Source organism: Plodia interpunctella, chromosome 16, assembly GCF_027563975.2.
Source record: "Plodia interpunctella isolate USDA-ARS_2022_Savannah chromosome 16, ilPloInte3.2, whole genome shotgun sequence".
NCBI lineage: Eukaryota > Metazoa > Arthropoda > Insecta > Lepidoptera > Pyralidae > Plodia > Plodia interpunctella.
The window spans coordinates 7217921-7242812 of record NC_071309.1 but is presented as its reverse complement, the minus strand read 5'-3'; the positions used below and the strand labels follow the sequence as shown (position 1 = coordinate 7242812).

Genomic DNA, 24892 nt, shown 5'->3' with positions numbered 1-24892 from the left:
TTTCATCAATCGAGCCAATATTTTGGGGTAAAATGGCCATGGTGTTAGAATATATAACGGTCCGAACGAAATTACGAACTTCTAAATTTTTTCATTTGGTCGGGGAGCCCTGGAATGGTAATAAGGTTTATTTTGGAGTTTGGCAGCGTGCCAGGATACAGCCGCTGCCGATAGTCGAGTATCGAGATATTGCAACAGTAAACAATAAATAACAACAGCTAAAACTTAATAGCTGTCAAAAAAATGCCACTCCGTTATTTTTACAGGCTCGAATTTTAGAGAATATTTTTATTATTACACAGTTTTGACCAGCTATTGGGTTCGAAATGGACGTAGGTACATATTGCTAGCTCTTAGTTTTATACTCATCCTCCATAACGCTAACTGGAAAATGTTTGGTATTCATTTTAAAAAATCATTTCAATGACTGCTGTTTCAAAAACTATTTTCAGTTCATTGCACTCATATAGTTAAAATAAACCTGAACAATATCTGCGGGAGTAACTTTATCCCTACCTACTTATTCATAACTTTTCGCGAAAAAAACACACCTACTTACATTAATTTGCATATATAGAATACTTTCATGCAAGGAACGAAGGGTTTAAAGGTTTAATAGATATCCTGGAGAAGAAATCTGGGTAAAATCAGTAAAATTTACAATGATCCCCTCTTTTACATGCGTTTACCTTTGCCAGTAGGTAATTGCAAGAAATCCTACCGATTCAGACAAAAACCCAGGATTATCATAGTAATTTTCTATGCATAAAAATGAAGTTTTACAGTAGGTACAGACATAGATTAGTGCTTATAGAACGAAAGTGTTTACAGTGAAGGTTCATTCATCGAGATAACAGATAAAAAGTTACTAGATGTTCGAGTAACTATATCCTTACTTTTTCGGATAAACTAAAACTTGACTCAAAAGCAAATTTTTATCTATTCTTTTTTCGTTGCTATCACAGAAGTTACAGGCGTTCCTGTCGATAAAACCAGCTCCACTTGTCGTTCTTCATAACAGATTTATGTGTGAGTAAATGTTTTGACACAATCACATCGTAAATTTCTTCCGAGCTGGATGCGGAACAATTCTGTATTTCACCCTAAATTTTTTATGTGTGCGAAATATTTTTTATGTATCGGGATTGAGATAATATGATTTAAAAGTATTTAACCACATTGAATTGAATTGAATTAATGATTAAATATCTATTTCAATGAATATAACTATAATATATAAAACAAAAAATAATAATGATACGAAAAATTTATAGTATCGAGCGGGAATTAAGCCCACTAAAGTAGTACTTTTAAGTAAATTCCATAGATTTAGTAAGTACTTCGTACGTAAATTTTGAGTCTAGGTAAGTATAATGAGAATAAACAAAGATTGTTAATCTGTTTTTTTTTTCTTTGTGGACTCAAAATTATAAAAAAAAAAAAATATTGCTGTAATTCATTCAACTCTAATACATGAATAAAATTACTTAATTGCATATTGTGAATATGAAAATAAGTAGGTAATTTTACAATATCTAAGACTGACAGTTTTTCGTCTTGGGTGCCATGCCAAACTTTTTTAATTTTAGAGCCTGAAACAGCACAATAAGTTTCCAGAAAGATGATATAAATTATTCATTCATGTCGAGTGTGTTTTTGGTGTCAGATTTTATTAAAGTCGCCTAGGCATCTGAAATGACTTATACGACTACATACCGCCATCTAGTGGCAAGTAGTCGCATACACATTTGAGAACTAAACTGTCCACCAAAGTGTAGGTTTCGTCATGATGTTTTCCTTGCAAGCAAGTGGTGGTCTCTGAACACTGCTACACATGAGCCAAATTGGTATACAAACTCAAGTGGCACTAGTAGGATTCGAACCAACCAGGGCCACCACCGCTTCAATGATATAATTATTGATTAATTTATAAATCTTGGAAATCCAAAGTAAAAAGTTATACCTGGAACTACATGTACAGTCAACAGCACATCAACCTATCCATATTCATTGCAAACTCGCCGCTATTACCGCGCCATAGAGGTTCATGAAGGGTAGCTTTATGTGCTGTTGACTGTATCTGCAGGAAACAGCAAAGGGACAACTAATATGATAATATCCGGTAACTGTCTTTATCTTACTAAACTAAAATCGTACAAGATGATATCTACGGATATCATCTTGTACGATTTTAGTAATCAAAAGTACCGATTAATCGGGAAGATAAGACGGACCCAATTATTTTCCTTATTAGAGTCACGTATCCCAGCTCCCATGTCTCCCTCTGTTACAAATATTTACTCTAACGTTATTCGATTTTGCGTTTTATATGATTTTTTAGCCTGCGGCTTAGCCTGCTTACATTTCCCGCGGGAACAGTCAATTTTCTGGGATGAAAGGTATCCACACTTCAAACTACATGTATGCAAAATTTCAAGAAGATTGGTTGAGTAGATAAAGCGTGAAGAGATAACAAACAAACTTACTTTCGTATTTATAATATTAGTTAGGATTAGGATTTTAGTAGGAGAGCCTAAGACGAATTTTGGCGTTTATTCGAGCGCGTTAGATTCACATATAGGAATCTCTTTCTCATCATATGAAATCCCATGATGCAGTGTAGGCGTAAAAACTAGTAAATGACAGTACTATTCTGGATACACATCTATAAACGTTTAAAATATATTCAAACCGGATCGGATTCCGATATTAGCTGTCCTTGTCAGTCACACATATCACACGCTCTGCGCTCAATTTCGTAAGCCATGCGACCGCATAATTGGACGACATACTGTGATCCAGCGAGTGTCTCCTTTGTGGATTTACAAACATTTATCAACTAGGCTGACAGGTTGGTCAACTTCTCGCACAATCAACATGAATGTACCTATGACTTTTCATGTTTAAGAAGGAAACATTCATCACTTTTTTCAAACAAATAAATAAACGCTCCCTTACATTTATATTAAATAACCGAAAATCTTATTTTAACAAACAGGTAAATTTCTCAAACGAAGCCAAAACAGGTACGAGCCATAACCGTAATGTAGACAGCAAAATATGAGAGAGATAGAACGGGGGTTGGTTTCTTTCCAAATATACTTGAAATTGTACTTGCTATATAACTTAAAAAATTATATAGAATTTTTGTTAGAAAAATAAGCTAAGCAGATAGGTGTTATAAAGAACCTATATATTTCTTTTATCTATTAAACAAAATAATACCAGCAGGCCGAACTGGCCGGTTAGACTTTTTTTTATAAATAAAAAAAAATTTTCATTTTCAGTTCCCCAAACCTTTTTTTATCACATGAAATATTTTCAAACAAACACTTCTAATGACTTCTAAATTGGGTGTTTAACACTTAGAAAATGAAGTAGTCAACTATTATTTCAGAGTTCAGTACTTATAACCTATAACACGTGCTTGAAAACTATAATAAAATATTATTTATTTTGTCTTAATTTCTAATAAAAATAAATCGTCTCCAACAACCTTCAATCATCTTCATAGCTTATTACGCGAATCAAATTCAAAGCTAAACAATCCGAGCTGTTTATTCTCTTTTTTATAACATGAATACATTCATGATATCGAGACTATAACTGACACAGAAGTTTTATTGATGGCGCGATGTTCATTATGACGAGCACCATTATTGGATAAGTGCAGTGAAAGATGTCTAAGCAGTGCACAAAATCAACGTTAATTAACTAATTAAAACTACGATTTAATACGACTACTCAAAACAATATACGATTTCTGTAAGTATTACTTACTTCAACAAAGTTAATTCGGTACAAAGTTTTACAGACAAATTGAGCTTATACGTACTCTGGTGAACGCAAACCAAAATATATAAATACCCTAGACATAAAGCGTAGTCGAAAACAACCGTTCGAATTAATGGTGATCGTTTTACTACCGACCTATGTAACTTTGGCCCATCATACAATTTTGTTCTTGGCCTTTGTATATATTCTTTTCTTGTAAATAACATCTGATGTATGTATAGATCTCAATTTATTCGTTGGTGTTGCCAACCAACACTCACACACAATTTAAATTGAAATCGTTATATTGTTGTGGAATTTTGTTATAAATTTTTGGTACAAACAATAATTTTTGGTACAAACAATAACATAATTTTACTGAGTAATAAATAGCGTTTTCTAAAACGCCATTCTTCCTCCCTTCTGAGTGTAAACATAGCCTACAATTATTCAGATTATTTCTTAACACTATATTACAAAGGCGTGGGAATTAATGATAATACTCATTAGATTTAACAAATACTTATTGCCACTTCAAGTATGTAAAGTAATGGAAGTATTAGAATTTAATGTGACAACTATCAGTATTGATCAATACTTTGTAATGAAAATTTGCAATAAAAGAAAAGAAAAAGTAAGATTCTTTCTTTTATTTCCGAGACAATTTCCCCAATTACCAAGCACGTTCACTCTAACCAAGTTTAAGCTTATGTTTTATGCTTTTATGATCAAAAATCATCATCATCATCACAAAGGACCACCGGAGGTGGGCCGCTACCGCATGCATATACCTATGTATATAAAAAAATATCTTGATTAAGGTATTTTTTTATACACTATCAAACAGATAGGCATGCGGCAGATTGCGGCAGCCTATTTTGTGTCCCACTGCTCGGCAATATTTGCTTCCATAACTCAAAAAAAAATCAAAGAGCAATGATAGTAACTCATACTGATTCTGCCATCTTCCTTGATGCACACAGTTTCAAAGTTGACATGATTGGAAAAGTGTTATCGAGCGATATCGAGCTTTGTTTCCCTTATTATTATACTCTGTCTACGAGCGAGACGAGGTACCTATAGGTACCTACAGCCGGAAAGTTTTGATTAGTATTAGTTCAATATTTACCAAGCGACAACGTAATTATGTACAGTCGTATATACAGTTTTATCAGTCATTACACAAGTAATAATTAGGGAAATTAGACCTGTGTCTTTCATTCGTTTGTATCGTGTGTCTAAAACGCTCCCTCTTAATTAATCTTCTCCTCGTATAGTTAGTACCGTTAGTACTTATTACTTTCATGACCCTTCTACCTCAAGTGGTAGTAGATTGTAGTCCACCACTACCTCACGAACAGGGAACGTGTCCCTTGCCTGACCAATTAACCATATTTGGAAATCGTTCTGAGTGAGAGATAAAATAACATTATTTACCTAGCTACAATGGGATAATTAATGAACTCTCTTCCGCGGAACTGTTCATCAACATTTAAATTCTATAATTTAAATACTTATTTGATAAAATTTCCTCGCGCTTGTGAACATTTCTATTGTGTAAAATTGAAAAGTGTGTTGACACGCTGTCCTCTACCAGAATCGTGTGAGGTAAAGAAAGGTGGATGGAGATTACCACAGATTTATAATACTACTAGAAATCTGTGGAGATTACTGACATTTCCGTCGTCTTATAGCGGCCATATTCCTATGTCTGACATAGAAATGTTATACAAAAATCCTAAACTTAAGTGTTTTTACATAGTTATCTACTTATCCTACTAATATTATAAATGCGAGAGTTTGTGAGGACGTATGACATGAATGTATGTATGTTTGTTACTCTTTCACGCAAAATCTACTGGACGGATTGTTATGAAATTTGGTACACGGGAAGAATATAACCTGGAATGACACATAAGGTACCTTTAGACAAAAGGAGCCCCGGGGCGCAGGTAGTTGTAAATGCTTTGACTTTAACTTTGCTCTGAAAAATTAGGTTCAATAATTGAGAAATCAAAACATTTTTTTAACATCAACACATTTATTCATAAATTTACATAGTATTACTTTTTATATCGGAGATAAGGTGACGCAAGATATACAATAAGATCCGAGATGGATAATACAACACCTGGTTCAGTAAATTCAGCATTCGAAATTAAAAAGGGACTTCCACATGTACGCGGATCTATTTCAATCAGAATTTTTCTAAACAAAACTTACATCATTATTTCTTACAAAATATTATTTTCTTAATTACTTACTTACTAAGGGGTCGTCCATTAATCACGTGAGGCTTGAAGGGGGGAGGGGTTTTAGCAAAAATCACCAACTAGTACTAGGGCGAGAGGGGGTGTGGTGTAACTGTGCAAGATATCACGTGTATAAATTTTTTCGTCAAAATATTTTATTAAAAGATATTAAAGTTATTTGTTGGTACTAAAAATACACGTAGGATTGTTTGGGTAGGGTAGGGGAGGTGAAGGTTAAAAATGCTAAAAACATCACTTGACTAATGGGCGGCCCCTAACGTTTAGGATTTTGATTCCTATTTGATTTGATGATTACTATTTTTCCCAACTTACATCACGAGCGCAGAAACCGTGCTCTGTGACTTAAGGTACATCTAATCTATACAAATGTTTTATTTTTGTGTTAGGTATCTCTTTGTTCTATTTAATGACACACAAAGTGTTGATCTATATTAATAATGAATTTACAAAACAAAATCGAATTTATTTACAAACTTATTTTTCTCATTCGTTAGCAGACGGTAAAATTATCTTATTTATCTTGTTTAATTTTCACCTACCACAAAAAGCTTATTGACATTTAATTATAAAATTAGTATCGCTTCGTATCTCGGATTTTGATGAAACTCGCTTCTTGCGAATACATTCTATAGACATTTTGAAAATAAATGTACATAGTTGTACAGACGGGCAGTAAATAAATTCACATGTTTTCGCTTTGACTGGTCTCACTATTCGTTCCCACAGACTGAATGGATATTTAACGAGTTGTTTACTACCAGACATCATAAATAATTGAGATTTAAAATTGACAGTAATTCAAATAACCTGCTAGTTACGTCATACTTTATACTTAGACTATTAATTACATAAATACAGAATTTTAGGGTAAACATAGATTAATGAATTCAGAGGTTATATCAATGTCGTCAAAGATGACATGCGATGGTGTCAAATTGTCTGATAACTAGGGATGCCGACGACCGTGCGAAATGGCGACGAAAAAGTATGAAAGCGCACCTTGGGCTCCGACGCTCAACGGCTGCGAAAGTAACCGGAAAAATGCTTGATGAGAGAGAGAGAGAGAGAATATCACTAGTAGGGCCAAATACCTGACCACGAACGAATTATAAAAACGAATTAAATATTAGTTACTTTGCGGTTATACTTTACGGTTCAGCATTAGTGATTGAAGTAACAGCGGTGTTTACCCTAACACCCAGTATATATCATTCATTACAAATAATATCACTTATTTATCACACAATCACAGCACTCATATGACGTCACTAGCACTATATGTTTGCTTATAATCTTTAAATCACAATTCTTTTACACATTTAATAACATTTACCAACATTAGAAGACACTTTCCAGTCTCACATTACAAAATTACTACATTAGAAATATGTACAGAAAAATAACGAAGTTACGAATTAGTTAGATATAATTATTTCGCAGTAATCAAAAGTTTCCTACTGCGCAGGCCGGAGCGGCGGCGCGGCGTGGCATCGCGTCACCGAGGTAGTTAGCACAAAATTAAGAAAGAATATTCATTAACTTACCTTTTATAGGTTAGTATTTTTTATTCTAACTTGTTTTATGTAACATTGAACTATTGTCTCTCTTATCTCTGCTTATTCCCGGTGGGGTTGTAAAGCTGCGAAGCCAGGTATTAGCGTAAAAAAAACTTAAATGTTGAAAATTTGTCTGTGATATTACAACCTACCGCCTGCCAGTCGTCAACCCTCCTAGGGAATGCTATTGTTGGCTATAAGCTGCCTAGCCTGTGTGTTCCTTGGTCGCCTCGTACGAAATCCACGAGAGGATATGGAGTGGTCCTAGGGCGGAACCACACGCCACACAACATTTATTTATTCATTGCCTTTAAATCAAAATCTAATATCAAAATCTTAAAATCAAAATCATTAATCTTTAAATCAAAATCTAATATCAAAATCTTTAATAAAACATCTTCACAATTTTCGAGATATAAACATCAAGGAATATAAAATTGACGTTCGATAACATTATTTTTTTGTCCTTTCAATTATATCCAGTTACAGCTGCAGATATAAAAATATACGTGATACATGCAATATTATTCAGTACCTAGGCTTTTATTTATTCAGTTATTTTATACTGAAATATATACATTTTTATATACAAAGACTCGTACATAATACCTAATTATGTAATATATATCTTATTATTTACAATTACAAAAAGTTTAAAACACTGATTAAGTAGATATAAGGCTCTACAAGACCTTATTTAATAATAATCCATACTAATTTTATACATGCGAAAGTCTGTCTGTTCCACTTTCACGGCGAAACTGCTGGACCGATTTTGATGAAATTTCATATGCATATAGTTAAAGACAAACATGGCTAAAATCAACCCCCGAAATGACTACAATGGGGAGATGAAAGTTTATATAAACATTATATCTCAGAGAAATTGTAATATTTGTACACTATTTCATTCGCCATCACCAATCTAGTCATTAAAAAAATTCTTCATAATTCCTTCTAACATATACATTTGTTCATCGAATATCGATAAAAATAATTACGCAAAGTTTTTTGATCATATTAGTGGCAGAACATGTTTAAATATATTTTTTTATAATTCCAGTCTCACTGAACTCTAGGCGAAATATCTTTTCTCACTTTTGTATTCAACACATACCCTACCCTATACCAATCAAAACTATATAGACTTGTACCCAATATAAAAACGGATGAAGGTAATCACTTGCGATGAGATTGTTTCAAGTTTATTTTTGCTGCAAAACTTGTAAGATAATAGGAACACAAACAGGATGGGAAAACTTTAGAAGACTACATTATAGCAAGCACTCATAAGCTCTGTAACAATGTAGTTTGTGCTACCCAACTACTAAAAAAGATGGGTTTTAGAAATTTGATTTCGAAGTCGTATCAGTTACAAACGTGTTTTTTATAATATTGTATTATTCTTAATTTTGACAATTAAAAATGTTTCGTGTGAATTGGCTGTTCTTTAATCAATAAAATTGATTTTTTAAATTTTGATTCATAAGTTCGAGACTTGTATTATGGGATACTAGGTAGAAATATACGTTTTTGTTAAAAAAATGTATGCATTTATCAATATCAATAATTATGATACCACCACTATATTCTGTAATAATAATAAAAAAGATAATCCATCCTGACCCGACAGTGGATCTCGGGCACTCAGGTATGGTAGTCCTGCAGGAATATCATGTCGTATTTGTAATTAAGTAATTTAAAACTTTTGTCTAGCTGTAAACTTACTGACACAGATAACGTGGAATAAAACTCAAAGCAAAGGTCGCTTATACCTTATTTGAAATTTTTTACGTCTCTCTAGCACAGGTTTATGTCCTCTGTCAAGTTTTTGATGCGCCTTGCAACTCCGACTTTATTACAAACGTGTTCGTACAGTTTCTTGAAACTAGCACATTTAGGTCTGTTTTACAAAACTGATTGTTCCGCTTTACAGCTATTCTCGGTTTCTCAGCCATTACCCATTGAAACACTAAATAAAATATATTGTCGTTAGAAACTAGAAAGAAGTCTTATTCATTTGTTGAACTAGAGAAGCCAGAGGTTTCCCCTTGTTTGCAGACAAGGTTTATTCCTAAAACTAGGTTATATAGTAATTCCCTTTCCTCTTGCTCCAATGCGGCAGATGACCTATTAAAAAGAAATGCTCAGGATCCTAAGTCCACTTTTACATTCAGACAATTACACCAGATTATTATATATATTAGTATATTAATATTTTAGTATAAGTATCGTATTTTAATATAAATAAAATTTTACATAATCGTCAATACGGTTTCACCAAAGGTAGTTCAACTACTGATGCAGCAGCCACTTTAGTCGAAATAATTAATGAAGCTTGAGAATCCAAGCAAGATGTCGTAGGTATTTTCTGTGACTTATCGAAAGCTTTTGACTGTGTAGATCATAATATACTCAAAAATAAACTTCAACATTATGGTGTCACTGGCGCGGCTCTTAGTGTTCTTTCGTCTTACCTAGATAATAGAACACAGAGAGTAGAAATTAACAAAACAAGTTCCGATAGTGCACCTGTTCACACAGGCGTACCTCAAGACTCCATTATCGATCCTTTTTTATTTTTGGTTTATATTAATGACCTCCCATGCCTTGCCCAACATTTATGCGAAGTAGTTCTATTTGCAGACGATACATCTTTATTATTTAGAGTCGATAGAAAAAGTGAAAACTATAACTTTATAAGTAATAGCATGTCAGTAGTGCTTAACTGGTTTACAACCAACAACTTAGCTCTAAATACAGAGAAGACAAAATGTATTAAATTCTCTCTCTTAAATAACTCGCACAATGTTATACCTTTAACAGTAAATGGTAAAGCTCTAGAATGGGTACATAGTACTAAGTTCCTGGGCATCACTGTTGACGACAAATTAAAGTGGAAACATATTGAAATCACGGCCAAAAAACTTAGTACGGCAGCTTTTGCAGTGAGAAGGATCAGACAGTGTACGAACATAGATACAGCTAAACTTGTGTATTTCAGCTACTTTCATAGCATTATGTCCTACGGACTATTAGTTTGGGGTAATGCAGCTGAGATAGGAAAAAATTTTGTATTACAGAAAAGAGCTATTCGTTTTATTAAGGATTAAAACCTCGAGATTCTCTTCAAGAACTCTTCAAATCAATTAACATCCTCACTGTTGTATCTCAGTATATCTTTGATGTGCTTATTTTTGTCAAATCAAATTTACATTTATATAAAAAATTAAACGAAGTAAATAGTATAAATACTAGAAATAAGCACAAACTTTGTTTGAACAGATTCAGGCTTACAAAGGTTCGGCGGTCTTTCGTGGGTCAAAGTGTAAAATTATTCAATAAACTCCCTGCAGAGGCTATTAATCTGCCAAAATCTGAAAAATTAATCTGAAAAATTTTAAAACTTATGTTAAGAAAAATTTTATGGATAAAGCGTATTACACAATTAACGTCTATTTGACTGATAAAAACGCATGCATCCTCCCGACAACTTTGCCACTCCACACATGATCTCCTAATTTTTATTTTACTGTTTTTTATTATTTTATTCATAATTTTTATTTTTGTTATAATAAATCATAAATTTTGACATTTAAATTTTATTTGAAAAAAAAAAACTCTGTTGTACTTCTATTAACGGACGAATAAGATTTGTAATTGTGAGGTCATGGGAATTGAGTGTGTCATGCTCACTCTATTATGGTTGAGCTACGCGATGGCTGTCCCATGCGTCAACTCGTGAACGGGTGCTGCCAGAGGGAACTGGTCATCTCGTTTCTCGTATATTTTCATGTAAGTTAATTGTGTTTCACATCTATTTATCATCATATATATATATATATATATATATATATATACTTTCCTTTTTAAATATAGAAAGTAGAAGCATTAGAGTTATGCTCTCATCAGTGTGAGTTGTCACCACAGGCGGATTTTCTCTAAGCACACAGAACATTAGGTCTAGGGCGGCCATATATTTATTCAGATATTTAGTAAGTAGTTTTATTATTTTATTTAGATAATTAGATTTTTGCTTGCTTTACTTTGCTATGTATTTGTTTATTACTTTTACTTAATTAAAAGTCAGTTGGTCTGATACAAGTAAGCAATAACACACTCGATAATAAAGGAAAATCAAATCGAAACAAATGATGTATAATTATATCAAATCTAATGTTTATTATCTGGCTGCTGGTTCGTAATTTTAAAATCAACCATCAAGATCTCCAAGTTTTTTACAGCATCACTTACAAGCTTTATTTCGCAAGTCATTAAATTCTTTTACAACTTTTTCAGTAAACTTGTTCTGGGGTTGTTAAATGGTAAAAAAACTCAAAATGGTTTTCAGACATACACCATTAGTTTATCTTGCTTGTCACTCAACAAAATGAGTGACACTGACAATGTTATTTCTCGTTATTATAATCATGGGATTGTGGAAATACTTATATCACTAGATGTATTATAGGCTTGTCACCCACTCTATAATACAAGATTTTATTTACTTGTGATCCTGTAAACATAAAAAACGTAATCAGTCAAGGAAAATACATATACAATGACGAATTTATCTTGGGAAGGATCTATTCGGTCAATGGAGGGGCAACAACACACTAGATAATACATTTAATTAATATTTCTTTTATATAGATAAAAATTTTTGCCCATAGGGGCAACAAATACAATTTAGGGATAACGACGAATGTATTTCATTCAATCTACATTGGATCGAAGATGTCCAAATCTAAAGAATTCGAATCTAAAATTAGTTAAGAGTTAATGATATTAAAGTATTATGAGCTCTTGAAATTTATATTTGTTACAAACCCAAGGATATTTTAGATTCAAATGGAAATAGAAATGCATTTTTTTTTTGTTTCCTTATTCTTTCTTTGTCATTTTACAATCATGAAAAGATGAGTTCCGAGCTTAATTCCGAGCTTATGTCCTGAATTTTATTAAAAAGAAAAAATTGAAAAGATGGGAAAAAGCTAAACGTTTGTCGAATTAAGTATCAACTGCAGCCTTTTTTCTATTCGGAACTTAGACCAATCTTCCATGCATTCATGTAGATAAATGTTTCTTATAGACGGTTGCATAAAACTATTTGTTTTATGTTATATCGCGAACACTTTTTGCAAGGATATATTTTTCTTTTAGGATATATAAGTGTACGGTTGCAGTTGTAATTATATAGATATAACATAATATTGGTATAGACCATATAATGGGCACTCAGCATATATTTCAGCAAAAGATATTGTTTTACATTTTTGACATTTTTCACGGAAGAAAATCACCCTTAAATGTGCATGCAACGATCTCCATATAACGTCTCTCAAAAACCGCTAAATATTTAAATTTACATGGACTTGCTTATATTTTACTATACATTTCACTGATTTACATTTGGCAGACACACAAACCAGAGGTATTATATATTAAACCTGTAATTTTATCAGATGTAACTTTTTTTTATTTTTCGATTTATTTTTGCTGTAGGCAAATAAATGTTCCATACTCTGATATTCGAGTATGTATTACATTTCAAATATTATTTGGACACATCAAACATCGATATTTCAAAATGCCGCGGGCGTAATATAATCTGTGAGAGACTTAAAGTACAAATGCCGTTCCTAACTGGGCTTTCAACCTCAGTCGGGTGAGAAGTGGTTCAAGTGAGTCCAAGTTCTCGATTCACTTCGTGCATGAACACCACCATCTCGGCTCCGGACATCTCCTGCGCGAGCTCCCTGAGACTGGTGTTGGAGATGGTGGCGGGCGAGTCGCAGGTGGTGGACGACTGCCGCTGGTTCCAGCTCCAGGTGTTGAACCAAGAGGAATGCTCCTCTACACTGCTGCGTTCCTCTCCACGAAACTGTAAAAAATACGTATTTCTAATACCCTCAATTGCTTATATATTATGACACACACATATAGGTCTATTTCTGAATAAATGCTCTTGCGACTTTGACTTCATTTTAATTATAGAGATACATAAAGAATGAGTTTTATTTCAATTACTTAAATAAAAAAGCCAAATTATATTAATGGAATTGAATTTTTTCTGGGTTTTTGATTTCTAAAATACTGAAATTTAATTTCTAAAAGACAAGCACCGACAAAACCACACGTTGCCAATGGCAGCACTGACAAAATCACCCGTTGCCATGGTGCACAAGTCAATATCATCGATCATGTTTCGGAAGAGTTGTTGGGAAGATACACTGTTTACGTCTTATATTAATGCTGCAATCTAGCGCAAATCATCTGAGTAAAATTATATTGTAAATTAGTCGACATTAATTAATACAATTAAATGTTGATAATAATTGGAGTCTCTCACTGGAGCTACATGACGGCATGTTGGTGTGACATTGTTTCCAAATCACACCAGCTACGAATCATGAAGGCATTATTCTTGTCACAAAACTGGCCCTTTTAATCTAATATTATATATCTAAATGATTGTAATGAATTAGAATTAAGCACCAAGCTGAAATTAAAATACTGAAATCATACTGATTATTTTGTTCTAATCAAAGTGTGTTAATATTTATTGTTTCAGCATAACGAAACCTTTAAACCTGACATACAATATATTGAGCTACTAACAAAATCAAATCAGGTACTTTTTTGTAAATGTCTAATATAATCATTTATATAGTATAAGTATATGAAACTTTTATAACAATGACGCCACTATTTCGGAGTCAAAAGCAATAGTGTATTTAAAGTTGAACCTAAAATTAATAAATCAAGTACATGTTAAATTATCATGTTTGGTTGTTTAAAAATATTATTTAATTATCCAGTAACTATTGCTTACTTTTAACCTTTTTTGTTTGTTTTATAATATTGGTTTTCTAATTACTTAGATACTTGACCGTACTTGCATTTTATTTATACCTAGTTTATTTCACCATATCAAAACACTCGCCTTCTCTTGGTTATCATGTTACAATAATAAAACAACCATAAGGCAAAAACATAGAATAAGGCAAAAAGTAGCGATATAATTATATGTATACGTACATATGTACTATATGTTTAGTCGACTATCATACTTCTATTTTTAACCCAAAAATTATTCAATCTACAAATCATGCCGTAATTTACACGCGCACTAGCAAACAGCAACCGTATACGAAGCTCTACATAAAAAAAATACTTGCATACTCACTCGGCCGTCACCGTACGACACTGTATGATGAACTTGCTCTTTATCACATTTTTTTACCAAGCCGTAAACATTTCATTATATAATTTATTCAAAAGGAAACTTAGCAATTATTAGTTTTTTCAGAGTTCTAAGACGATTACTTCAAACGGAATTTCCGATTCGATGCCCGACCTATTGATGTTTGCCGTCGTTGTGGTAATTCCTAACTTAAAATGTGTTTTCGCAAAAACAAAACAATTACATTAAATTATCCGAACGCGTTTTTTGTCGATCGCCGGCTGGATCCATATTGACGATTTATTGAATTTTATCCATCCATAGTAATTAACATAAGTATCTGGTTTTTGCCTCAACCAATATTCTAATGCATAAATAATGCTAAAAAATTGACTTAGTGAACTAAAAAATAATGCAATAAAGCTGATGACAATCTTGATATGGATTCATCATTGTAAATAGGTACAGTGTATTATTTTGGCACATGTAATATTGAAATGCGAATAGGTGATGATCGTGGAAATGAAATTCATCTCCATTATCTGCTGTAGTAATATGCAATAAACTACAGCCATAAAGAAAAAACGGCATTAGGATGAAATATTCATCTTAGCTAAAACTTATTCGTCGTTATACGCAAGGCAGGGAGATTGCAGCGGTTGGCGCAATAAATTCTAGCTCCCAACAGCCTACCGCCTACAATCCCAACCCGACGCCTAGTATTATGCAGATTTTACGGGTTTATTTGAAATATTATATTCCACGACAGCCGAATTAACACCCTCGTTTTCGCGATAATGGCGAGGTTTCCGATGTCGCAGCATTAAATCTTCCTTTCTTTTCATGTGTGTACCACACTTTTGTCAGATTTTTAATGTTGCTTAAAGGCATGCGTGCCTTTTGCGATCGATTTTCGAATAATCTCACTAAGGATTTATTTTGGTGGTAAAGTTCTTGCCACTGAACCGAGGTCCCGGGTTCGTTCCCCGGTCGGGTCATGATGGAAAATGACCTTTTTCTGATTGGCCCGGGTCTTGGATGTTTATCTACATATGTATTTATTATAAAATATAGTATCGTTGAGTTAGTATCCCGTAACACAAGTCTCGAACTTACTTTGGGGCTAGCTCAATCTGTGTGATTTGTCTTAATATATTTATTTATATTTATAGAATTTGAGCTTGAACGCTATGAACTGTAACAATGAACACTTTTTCATCAAAACTACCTTACCTAGGAGTATAAATAATATGTAGAATACACAGAAACAAATTCTAATGTTTGGATGTGTGTCTGTTGGATGGATTTCGATGAAATTTGGTACCTACACGGATAAAATATAAAGTGATTATATAGCACTTATGGTACTTTTTACTGAAATAATGACTAGGGCAGAGCCCCTGGGCGCAGCTAGTAAATCAGCTATACTCAAAGTGTGCTCCGCAAGGCATATTTTGTGGCTCCAAAATATGTTAGTCATATCGACAACAAATACCTACAGTACACTGAAGAAAAAAGAAATATTTGATTAATTTCCTCGAAATATGAACAATTTACATTGAATAAATTAAATTTTACAAAGTAATTATTTAAATCTACAAAATGTTAACTTTACATCATGGAAATAAGTGTCAACTGTTACGTCATACTCATAAAACAAGTTTAATTTTACAAGTTTTAATTCAGGGCTCCGTAAAATGCTCAGGCTTTCATCTTAAAAAAGTTTGAGAACCGCTGTAGCCTAGCAGTAGTTAGCTATTTCTAAAATATATTTATAGTAAGAGACGAGTAAATCTAGATTTTTATGGACCCGGATGATATTGGAATGTGTGACAGCTTAATAAACCACCTACTTAATGCTTATTTATTCGTGTTTTATATAAGTAAAATAACAAAATGAATGCAATATCTGACATTGAAAATATATTTATGTGAAAAAAAACTGGTTATACAAGGTACTTACCTACATATATGACTGCTATTTGTTATATCAAAAGTTATGTTGTGATGATCATTAGACTAGATAGAAATCCCTACAAGGGATAAGGTTACGTTATGTACAATTAACAAGTACAATCTTTATTAATTTATGTACATAATATTCGCACAATAAAGTTGTTACAAACATCAAAAGTTGCGAAGTACGGAACACCGTCTATAAAGTCGGTACGGTACACAATCTTAAAAGTGATCTAGGACATTTTGCTTATTTTTTTCCCGGTGTACGGATTTTGATGCTATTTTAAATACTACCTAATTTTAAGTTAAATTAGGGCATCGAAAGTCAACAAATAAATCTATATCTGGAGAAAATTCTAGGTCTATTTTAAATTTTAAAACGTGGCTTTTGTAAACTTGCTAGGGGATCAGTAAGACATTCTCTTTTTTTTTTTCAAATATATTTTACTACACGATATTAAAAATAAACAGCATAACAATTAAAGTACAACAACGAAACAGTATAATAAAAAAAATAGGTTTTGGTAATATAAATATGAGCATCTAACTAGTAATTTCAAATAGGTACGTAAGACATACAACTATACAAGAATATGAAACAGAATAAACACTTATGGCTCCAACAGTTTAAATTTAAATCAATGTTTGATGTGTTCCAAATTTCCAATATGTTATGAAAAATCTAACATATTTTGTATACTTTTTTATTATATCGCTACTGTTTGACACTTTATTGGCATGGAAAGGATCCTTTTGTAGGCTCTATTTAGGATCTTGTTTAAATTTTGTATAACAACAGGACATACCGCTTTTGTACCTACCTACTGATTTTTAATCTGGACATTTCGTCATTTATTTTCTATAAAATAAACATACTTAAATCTGACACACAAATATGTACTATGTAATCCACATTTGTCGTAAATATTAACAAATATAAATGCCGTCTTTTGTTTTGGATTTACGAGTATGTCTACAAAATACCACTTATAGGAAAATGTTATAAGTAGGTACTCATTTTGCTACAGGGTATAAAAAATCTTCCACATTTCCGCACTGATAAAATGTTTTCCTTTGCGGAATGAAATCATCAGTGTATAGTCCGACTTTGGACGACGAGACACCGTGAAAATATCGAAGTCGGTATTCCGTTTAGCACACCATTTGAAATCGCACCTTAATAATTTCGTTAAGCGCACCAGTCAATATTTTCAGGTGCGATTCGAAGAATGAATTAAAATGTAAGTATTTTCTCCAGTGAAAAAATGGATGTTATTGATGTATTCGAAATATATAGCCACGTAGCTTAGCTTACCTAGCTTATCTGTGGTGGAAAATCGGTGCGAGTCCAAATGGTGCATATGGTGATAGTCGCAGTAAATCCTGTTGTAATAAAATTCGACTAAATTCATAACTTCATTATCATTAACACCTTTGTTAGTTCACTAGTACCTGTCACTTCATAAGTATATCTTATAAATATTTTGTACATACCTATATACTTAACACAGTCATTAAAACAATATTTATATTTTTAAGTAAATGCGCACGTGTTTGGTTTTCCTTAAATTCTAAATCGTAAGTTTTTACCTACATACCTTCCTGTATAGGAAGTACATGTAAAACTTTCAGCACTCACTCAATAAAAACAGTACGTATTGTCATTAAAAAAATAATAATCTCGATTTGCGCATCCACGTGGAACAAGATTAGTAAACGTTAGATTGACACATCACTAGACAGCAAGCGTGGTGTTTTTAGTGAATATCCCGCAGCCACAAGCGCAAGTAATGGTGGTAGTGCCTGACCTCACCTGCGCTCGGGACGGCGCATCGAGCTGAGTGGAGGCGGTGTTGAGGCGGTGCAAGCGGCGCGGGTGCTGCTCCGACGGGCAAGCGGCGCGCTTGGCACGGAACGCTTGCACGGCGCTGTAGTCGCGCTGTCCGGTGCCACGCTTGCAGAACCCGGAAAATGTCACCTGCGTATATAAAACTGTGAGCATTCAATCGCTGTGTCCATTTTGTGAAATATACGTATTGTCAAAATTATGTTAATTATTCAGTCACAGTCTTTACGAAAATTTATCAAATACTTAAGTTATAACATTTTATTAGCATTTAACTTTATCAATCAAAATTTAACTTGGGGGTAAAATAGAAAACGAAAACCAATAAGGAAATTGTTGAAAAAACCCTCAAGTATCTACTGAAGGGCAGGAAAATTGATAGGTATACTTATGCCAAGTCCGCCCTTGAGCTAAAAGCATCAGGCACCCAATACAAAACAAAGACTATTAAGTAGACTTAAGATCACTTTAGTCAATCATAAACAATGAAGATGTTTTCTTTTAGAATTTCGGTTTGAAATTAGCATATATTTTGTAACGCTCGATTGCCCTATTGCGACATATAGCCACTGTTCATTATGTCTGGTTTTACTTCGTAGGTAAGTATTGTAAGTTTGGTAGCGAATTTGTAGTGCACAGTTGCACTGTGCGAATGATTTGTCATCAATGTTAGTAATACTATGTTTTATAATATTTTAGAAAACGTTCACGAGCCATATTTGCCCATTTAATTTAACAGTTCAATAGGTACTTAATAAATTCATTCGAAACCACATTGCGTAAATCTTTTGTAGACAAAGTGAACTGTTCTATTAATGTTAAACAGACAATAACCTATTTAAAATTATTATTAAAACTTAAACACGAAGACGCGACGTCTGTCTTTATCATAAACTTTAGGAGTTTTATGAATCCATCGCTTAATAAAGTACGCATTCTGCTTTGAAGTGAGTTTATTACCATTTTGTTGAGATTATTATCTTCCGGAAGACGTGTATTTGAAACCCGTACTACTGAATTTGATATGTTTAGTACACCAAACACTAGTAATTCCAGTTTTTTACATAACAGCTGTAAATTTAAATACTATATGCATTTATGTATACCTACTTAGATTAGACTCTTTATTCTGTAAAAATACCTACTTAGTCAGCTTAACACGTAACTACGTTACTTTCAATACATAAATATACTATTTTCCCAATAAAAGTGTCACGGTAGGCCGAGTTGTGCCCAAACTTAGAAGAAAGAACATTTCCATAAAATATTGCCCAAATTTGGCCAGCGCGGTCCAACGACCGCGCAGCGACGGAGATTTCCACTTCTCCCCACACTCGCTCGTGGCTGATAGCGCGTCCTTCTTCATGAATAATTTAATTGTACGTGAAGGGTCGTTTAATTGTTCGGAAAGAGGTGAAAATGCTGTCTATCTGAATTTATTTTAGAAATTACAAAACTGAGAAACAAATATATATTTTTGACAGAAAGTTGATGGCTCCCTATCAAATTTTTCCTTGATAAACAAGCATAAACTGTGAGAATATTTATTTAAATTAATTTATACTGTTTTTACATCAGTAACCGTACGCCTTTTTAACCAAAGGGACATTCTAAGAAATGGAAACAAAAACATTTGAAATTATTTTTAATTGAACAATGAAATATGACAATGTCGACATGAAACAAGATCCGAAAATAAAATAGATTTAAATTATGGCTATGAAAGCTTTCAACTGTCGTCATGGAAACCAGATCCTTTATAACTTGGAAATACGTCACAACCATTAGGTTGACTGGTCGGTATACAATGTATTCTAAACTCAAAAGCTGTCAACGAATGGAGTAGGTAGCAAAAGGGTTTCTAAGTAATCAGGGTCGGCCCTACCGGATTACTGATCCAGATACCAATACGTAGGGGGCGCCTCGACGGTATATCTTCATTCGAGTGGGTTATGTACTCACTCTTCCTACTTTGTTTTTGAAGATACGAGAGATGTTCTCAATTTTTACAATTTATGGCACTGAAGACACACGCCATACGAAGTAGTCATATTGTTCTTTGAAATTACAAGTTTATATGACAATTTTCTAAAAAAATAATAAAAAATTCTAACACACAAATATTACAATTCGTTCACATTAGTATAGTATTCGATTCTCTTAAAAAGTGGAAATGATATGGAAATGTCACTTTCCTTGACTGATATTTTGACAACTTTATTTCGATTTTCATGGAAAATTTTAACATACCCACTTAAAATGGATATTATGTGAAAATTTTCCGGTGGGAAATTTTGCAAAAAGAGGCATATTACGGAAGAAAAAGGTCTAGTTTCTGAATTAATTAAACCTATGCCTTGACTTTGATTGAGGTAATCCCAGTTGAAAATTCACCTGAACAATAGCAAAATTAATACTTACTAATAATATTAAGCACGAACTTTACATACATTTAGGAACCCGTTGCTTCTCAGCTTATCTTAGAAATTACGGCTGAGACTTAGAAATTATTTTATAACCATTTTTCTCGTCAAGTCGGAGCTGGTAGTAGTAATTCTAACTATTCTAACGAATAATTATTGTAATCTTCTTGTTTCGCGTCCATTATATAGGAGCACCTGCGTTGATAGTAGGGTAGTAGGTAAATAGACGTGAGTCAACCCACTAGCTACCTACCTAACGTCTATCCTTTATATATTATACCGTCTATCCCATTAATCCCATTGAGTTGTATGGTCAATTCAATTGACCAAACAATATAAATGACCAAAAATTTCACTATCAATTATCTGTTTTATATTGTTTACAGACAGATTACTGTATTCTTGCCAAAAATACAATCTATCTTGCTAAGTTTTTATTAAAAACTTAATAATTAAGCTAACACATTTTAAATTCAATTAATGACTTTGTTCAATATTAACGTCAACATAATTGCTACTCAATTCTGCAATTAGTAATTTAAACACTCTATCAAATTGTAATTCGATTAATTAAGATGCATGGAATTACAGACTGTGACAATTTGGGCTGGATGTCACTGTCAAAATTAGTTGATGATATAAACATCGCGTTCTCGTCACATTGTTATTATGGGCCATATATTTTATATCGGTAGCGGACGGCAGTGTAAACAGCGCTTGACACTGCGATTCACTACATTTTACACTTAACGAGTGATTTCCGCGACTGAAAATAGTTTGTATACTTTGGCTAATAATACATCTAATAAATGAGGTACGGGTAATTTTTAATGGAGCATGGCGTAATAATTTTAGTCCTATTTTGTACACAAATAAAGTAATATATCTTCTAAGTTTTATGTAAAATCGCAGCTGTGTCAGAGTGATTTTAGTAAACCTTATCCTTACATATTATAAAAAGAAGTCGCGTCTATCTGTCTGTATGAACGCGATAAACACAAAACACAAGTATCTCATCAAAATGCCGACCAAATGAATGTGTTGTCCGCAATATGCTTCAACTAAATTTGATTTCAGTTAAATCATAAAAAGTAATAAAATGGAATATGAATTTTTTAATTGATGAAGACATGTCTAATTAATTCTACGATTACTTATGTTGTCTTTTTAGTTAAGTTATTGCAGAATCTATGCCACGTTTCATTTATTAAACCGCCGAATTTTGCTTTCAAAAATGTCGCACCGGAAACTGTCTAGGTTGTAAATGTAAATATTGTAAATATTAATCGTGATTAGCTTACCTTAAAAGCGTTTCGAAATTTATTAGACATTATGCTGTACAGAAATGGGTTTATAGCTGTGGAAAGGTAGTATAGGACTCCGGACGTCCACGTCAGCACGAGGTAGGCCTGCAACAAACAATTAAACAATTTATTTTAAACTAGCTGCACCCCGGGGTTTCGATGCCGTGGGAATTTCGGGATAAAAAGTACCATTAACGGATTTGGAGGCGAAATGCAACATTTTGCATGTTCTGAATAATATTAGAAATGGAAATACGTAGGTAGTATCAAACGAATTAGATAAAATAAGCAGGCTTCTTCTTCGACCTGAATAAAGAAGACACTTGAGTTTTAAAGGGGATAGAAGTAGCTAATAATAAATCTTAAATATAATCGGCTAATATTCAGATCATTTACAGTTAGAAAATCAAACTGTCTACTTAAACAAGCCAGTCGCCGGAGTACACATTCCATTTTAATTGAAATCTGTTGTCGTTCAAATGTGACCAGAGAAATAAGGGGCCGACGCGATGTCACGGACTTACTATTTCCAGCTAAGGAAAAAGATTTCTGAAACAATTTCAAAAGGATGCTAAGAATGTTTTGTAGACGAAATTTAATTCTCACTGCTATGTTATATAGCCAAATTCCTCCCCTAAACAAATCAAGGCATACCTACCAAAATGTTGTACAATTGAATATTTACACAAACTTTAGTTTGGACTGGGACCGTTGAACTACTTGTTGTACTAGAGGGATATCAAGTTGGGCTTGTGTAATTTTGAAGGTCATATATGCTTTATCTAGTTAGACGACACAAATAATGAAAGAATTATTAATTTAAATTAAATTTCAATTAAGGCAAATGTAGACGCAAGATCTCATTTCAGGCCGTTCATTCGTAATGTATTTTTTCATAAAATAATACATTGTTATCATCTCATCCCACTAATATTATAAAGGAGAAAGTTTGTTACTTCTTCACGCTCAAACGGCTGGGCAAATTTTTCTGAAATTTTGTATTGAGGTAGCTTTATACCAGGTTACTTTTTATCCCAAAAGTACGCGTTTCCCGTAGGATTTAGTCAAAGTCTTATAGGTAATACCGCGGAGTGCAGCTAGTGATATATAGAAGTAAAATTCTCCCCTGTAGCCGGTAACCTAAGTATTCAATGCTACTTCAACTAGATTGCTAGTTAATTATCAAAATTGAATTGTGGAGACTGTAATAAAGGCAAGAAGTGAAAAGGAAAAAGATAAAAAAAGAAATTATTATTCTCTTTGCATTGCGGCATGATTGCGGTAGGACATAGCGGGAACACAAGGAAATAAATGCGTACAATTTGGAATCGTTTTAGATAAGAAACTTTTTTTCCGTTTCGGAGATCCCTAACGAAGTGGTAAAAACGAAATTCTGGATTGGTATGATAGTCTTTCGGTTTAAAGTGTAAGAATGAACTTACAAAATTTAAAATAATAAGGCAATTAGGTCCCATGCTCTTTCTGCTTTTTATTTCTACTTACTACTTTTATTTTTACTTCTATATCGTTTGTTTTATTGTATCAAATCCTGTGAAATATCCTTATGATTTGAATTATTACTTTTCCCACCTTCTAACAAAAAAATAACCTCACACACACCAAAAGAACCCATCACATAAAGCTACTTTTTAAGAATCGACCCTAGTAATGAAACTAGATAAAACTTCTAGTAACGACGGTTAAAGTTAACATCCCTGCGGGCAATCATAGCTGTGTTACGTAAGTAAATCGAGTAAGGTATTTACGCAACATCTTAGCTCCAGGCCACGTGTTTACTTCACTTATTTCCTAACTGATACATAGAATATTTATTTATTAAAAAAAATGTAACATAAGATAGGAAGATGAGGTGATAAAGTGCATCTATTAAATAGCTAAAACATAATAATGTAAGTAGACTGTGATAGACGTAGAAAAAAATCTGCCAATTTTTCTGCCAAGTGATTTACAGTGTAGTTAATTTAATCCATACTGAAGAGAATATTCTATCGTACATGTAAATAGCTTAAGTATTTATAAGTACGATAGAATATTCTTATCGAGACCATGGTAACGGGTAGATACACGGTAACAGCATACAAACTTTGTGCGCTGTAGTACCCCTTCCAGTATACTGGAATGCATAATATTTCCAGCTTAGGAACGGTTTTAATAAACTGTAAGGCTGGATCAGCCTTCAATTTGTCATAAAATTTCACCGGTTGAATTGAATATTTACTTTTAATATTGTTGAATTGAATATTTACTGTTTCTGTGGAATATGTAAAGTTGATTGGAAATTGTATTGTATACCCATGGTGTATACGTAAGGATACCTATATCAATAAAGTAACCTCTGAAACGATGATATAGATGTAGAAGGTTAGATTATTCATGTACCTCAAACGTCATTCGGAACAACATAATGTTTGGGTTACATCATAAACAAATAGTATGTTACCCCATTCTTTGATCTCTGCGCTTTGGTGAATGTTGTTGCTATTTAAAATACTTTCTATTATTTAAATACTTGGCGGGCGAATAAATAATATGAATATTAACACAACAGGA

At 33.0% G+C, this 24892-nt stretch overlaps 1 protein-coding gene across 8 annotated transcripts in view; it reads right to left on the bottom strand.

The window, feature by feature from the left end:
* The window catches only part of LOC128676530 (pyrokinin-1 receptor-like), a 45349-nt gene that overhangs the window by 1794 nt on the left and 18663 nt on the right, over positions 1 to 24892 (bottom strand). Inside the window, exons 4-7 of one of the 8 annotated variants that reach the window (XR_008405421.1) lie at positions 22319 to 22426; positions 18562 to 18726; positions 13634 to 18131; positions 13378 to 13487 (exon numbers count right to left, since the gene is read on the bottom strand). Coding sequence is in view for 7 of the 8 variants with exons in the window: in XM_053756673.1 (XP_053612648.1) it covers positions 13284 to 13487; positions 18562 to 18726; positions 22319 to 22426 (477 nt within the window). In the remaining variant the exon portion in view is untranslated. Of the gene's footprint in view, positions 1 to 5795; positions 18132 to 18556; positions 18727 to 22318; positions 22427 to 24892 lie in introns of those variants that run through there. The other 7 variants (XM_053756679.1, XM_053756674.1, XM_053756673.1 and 4 more) reach the window with 7 other exon arrangements.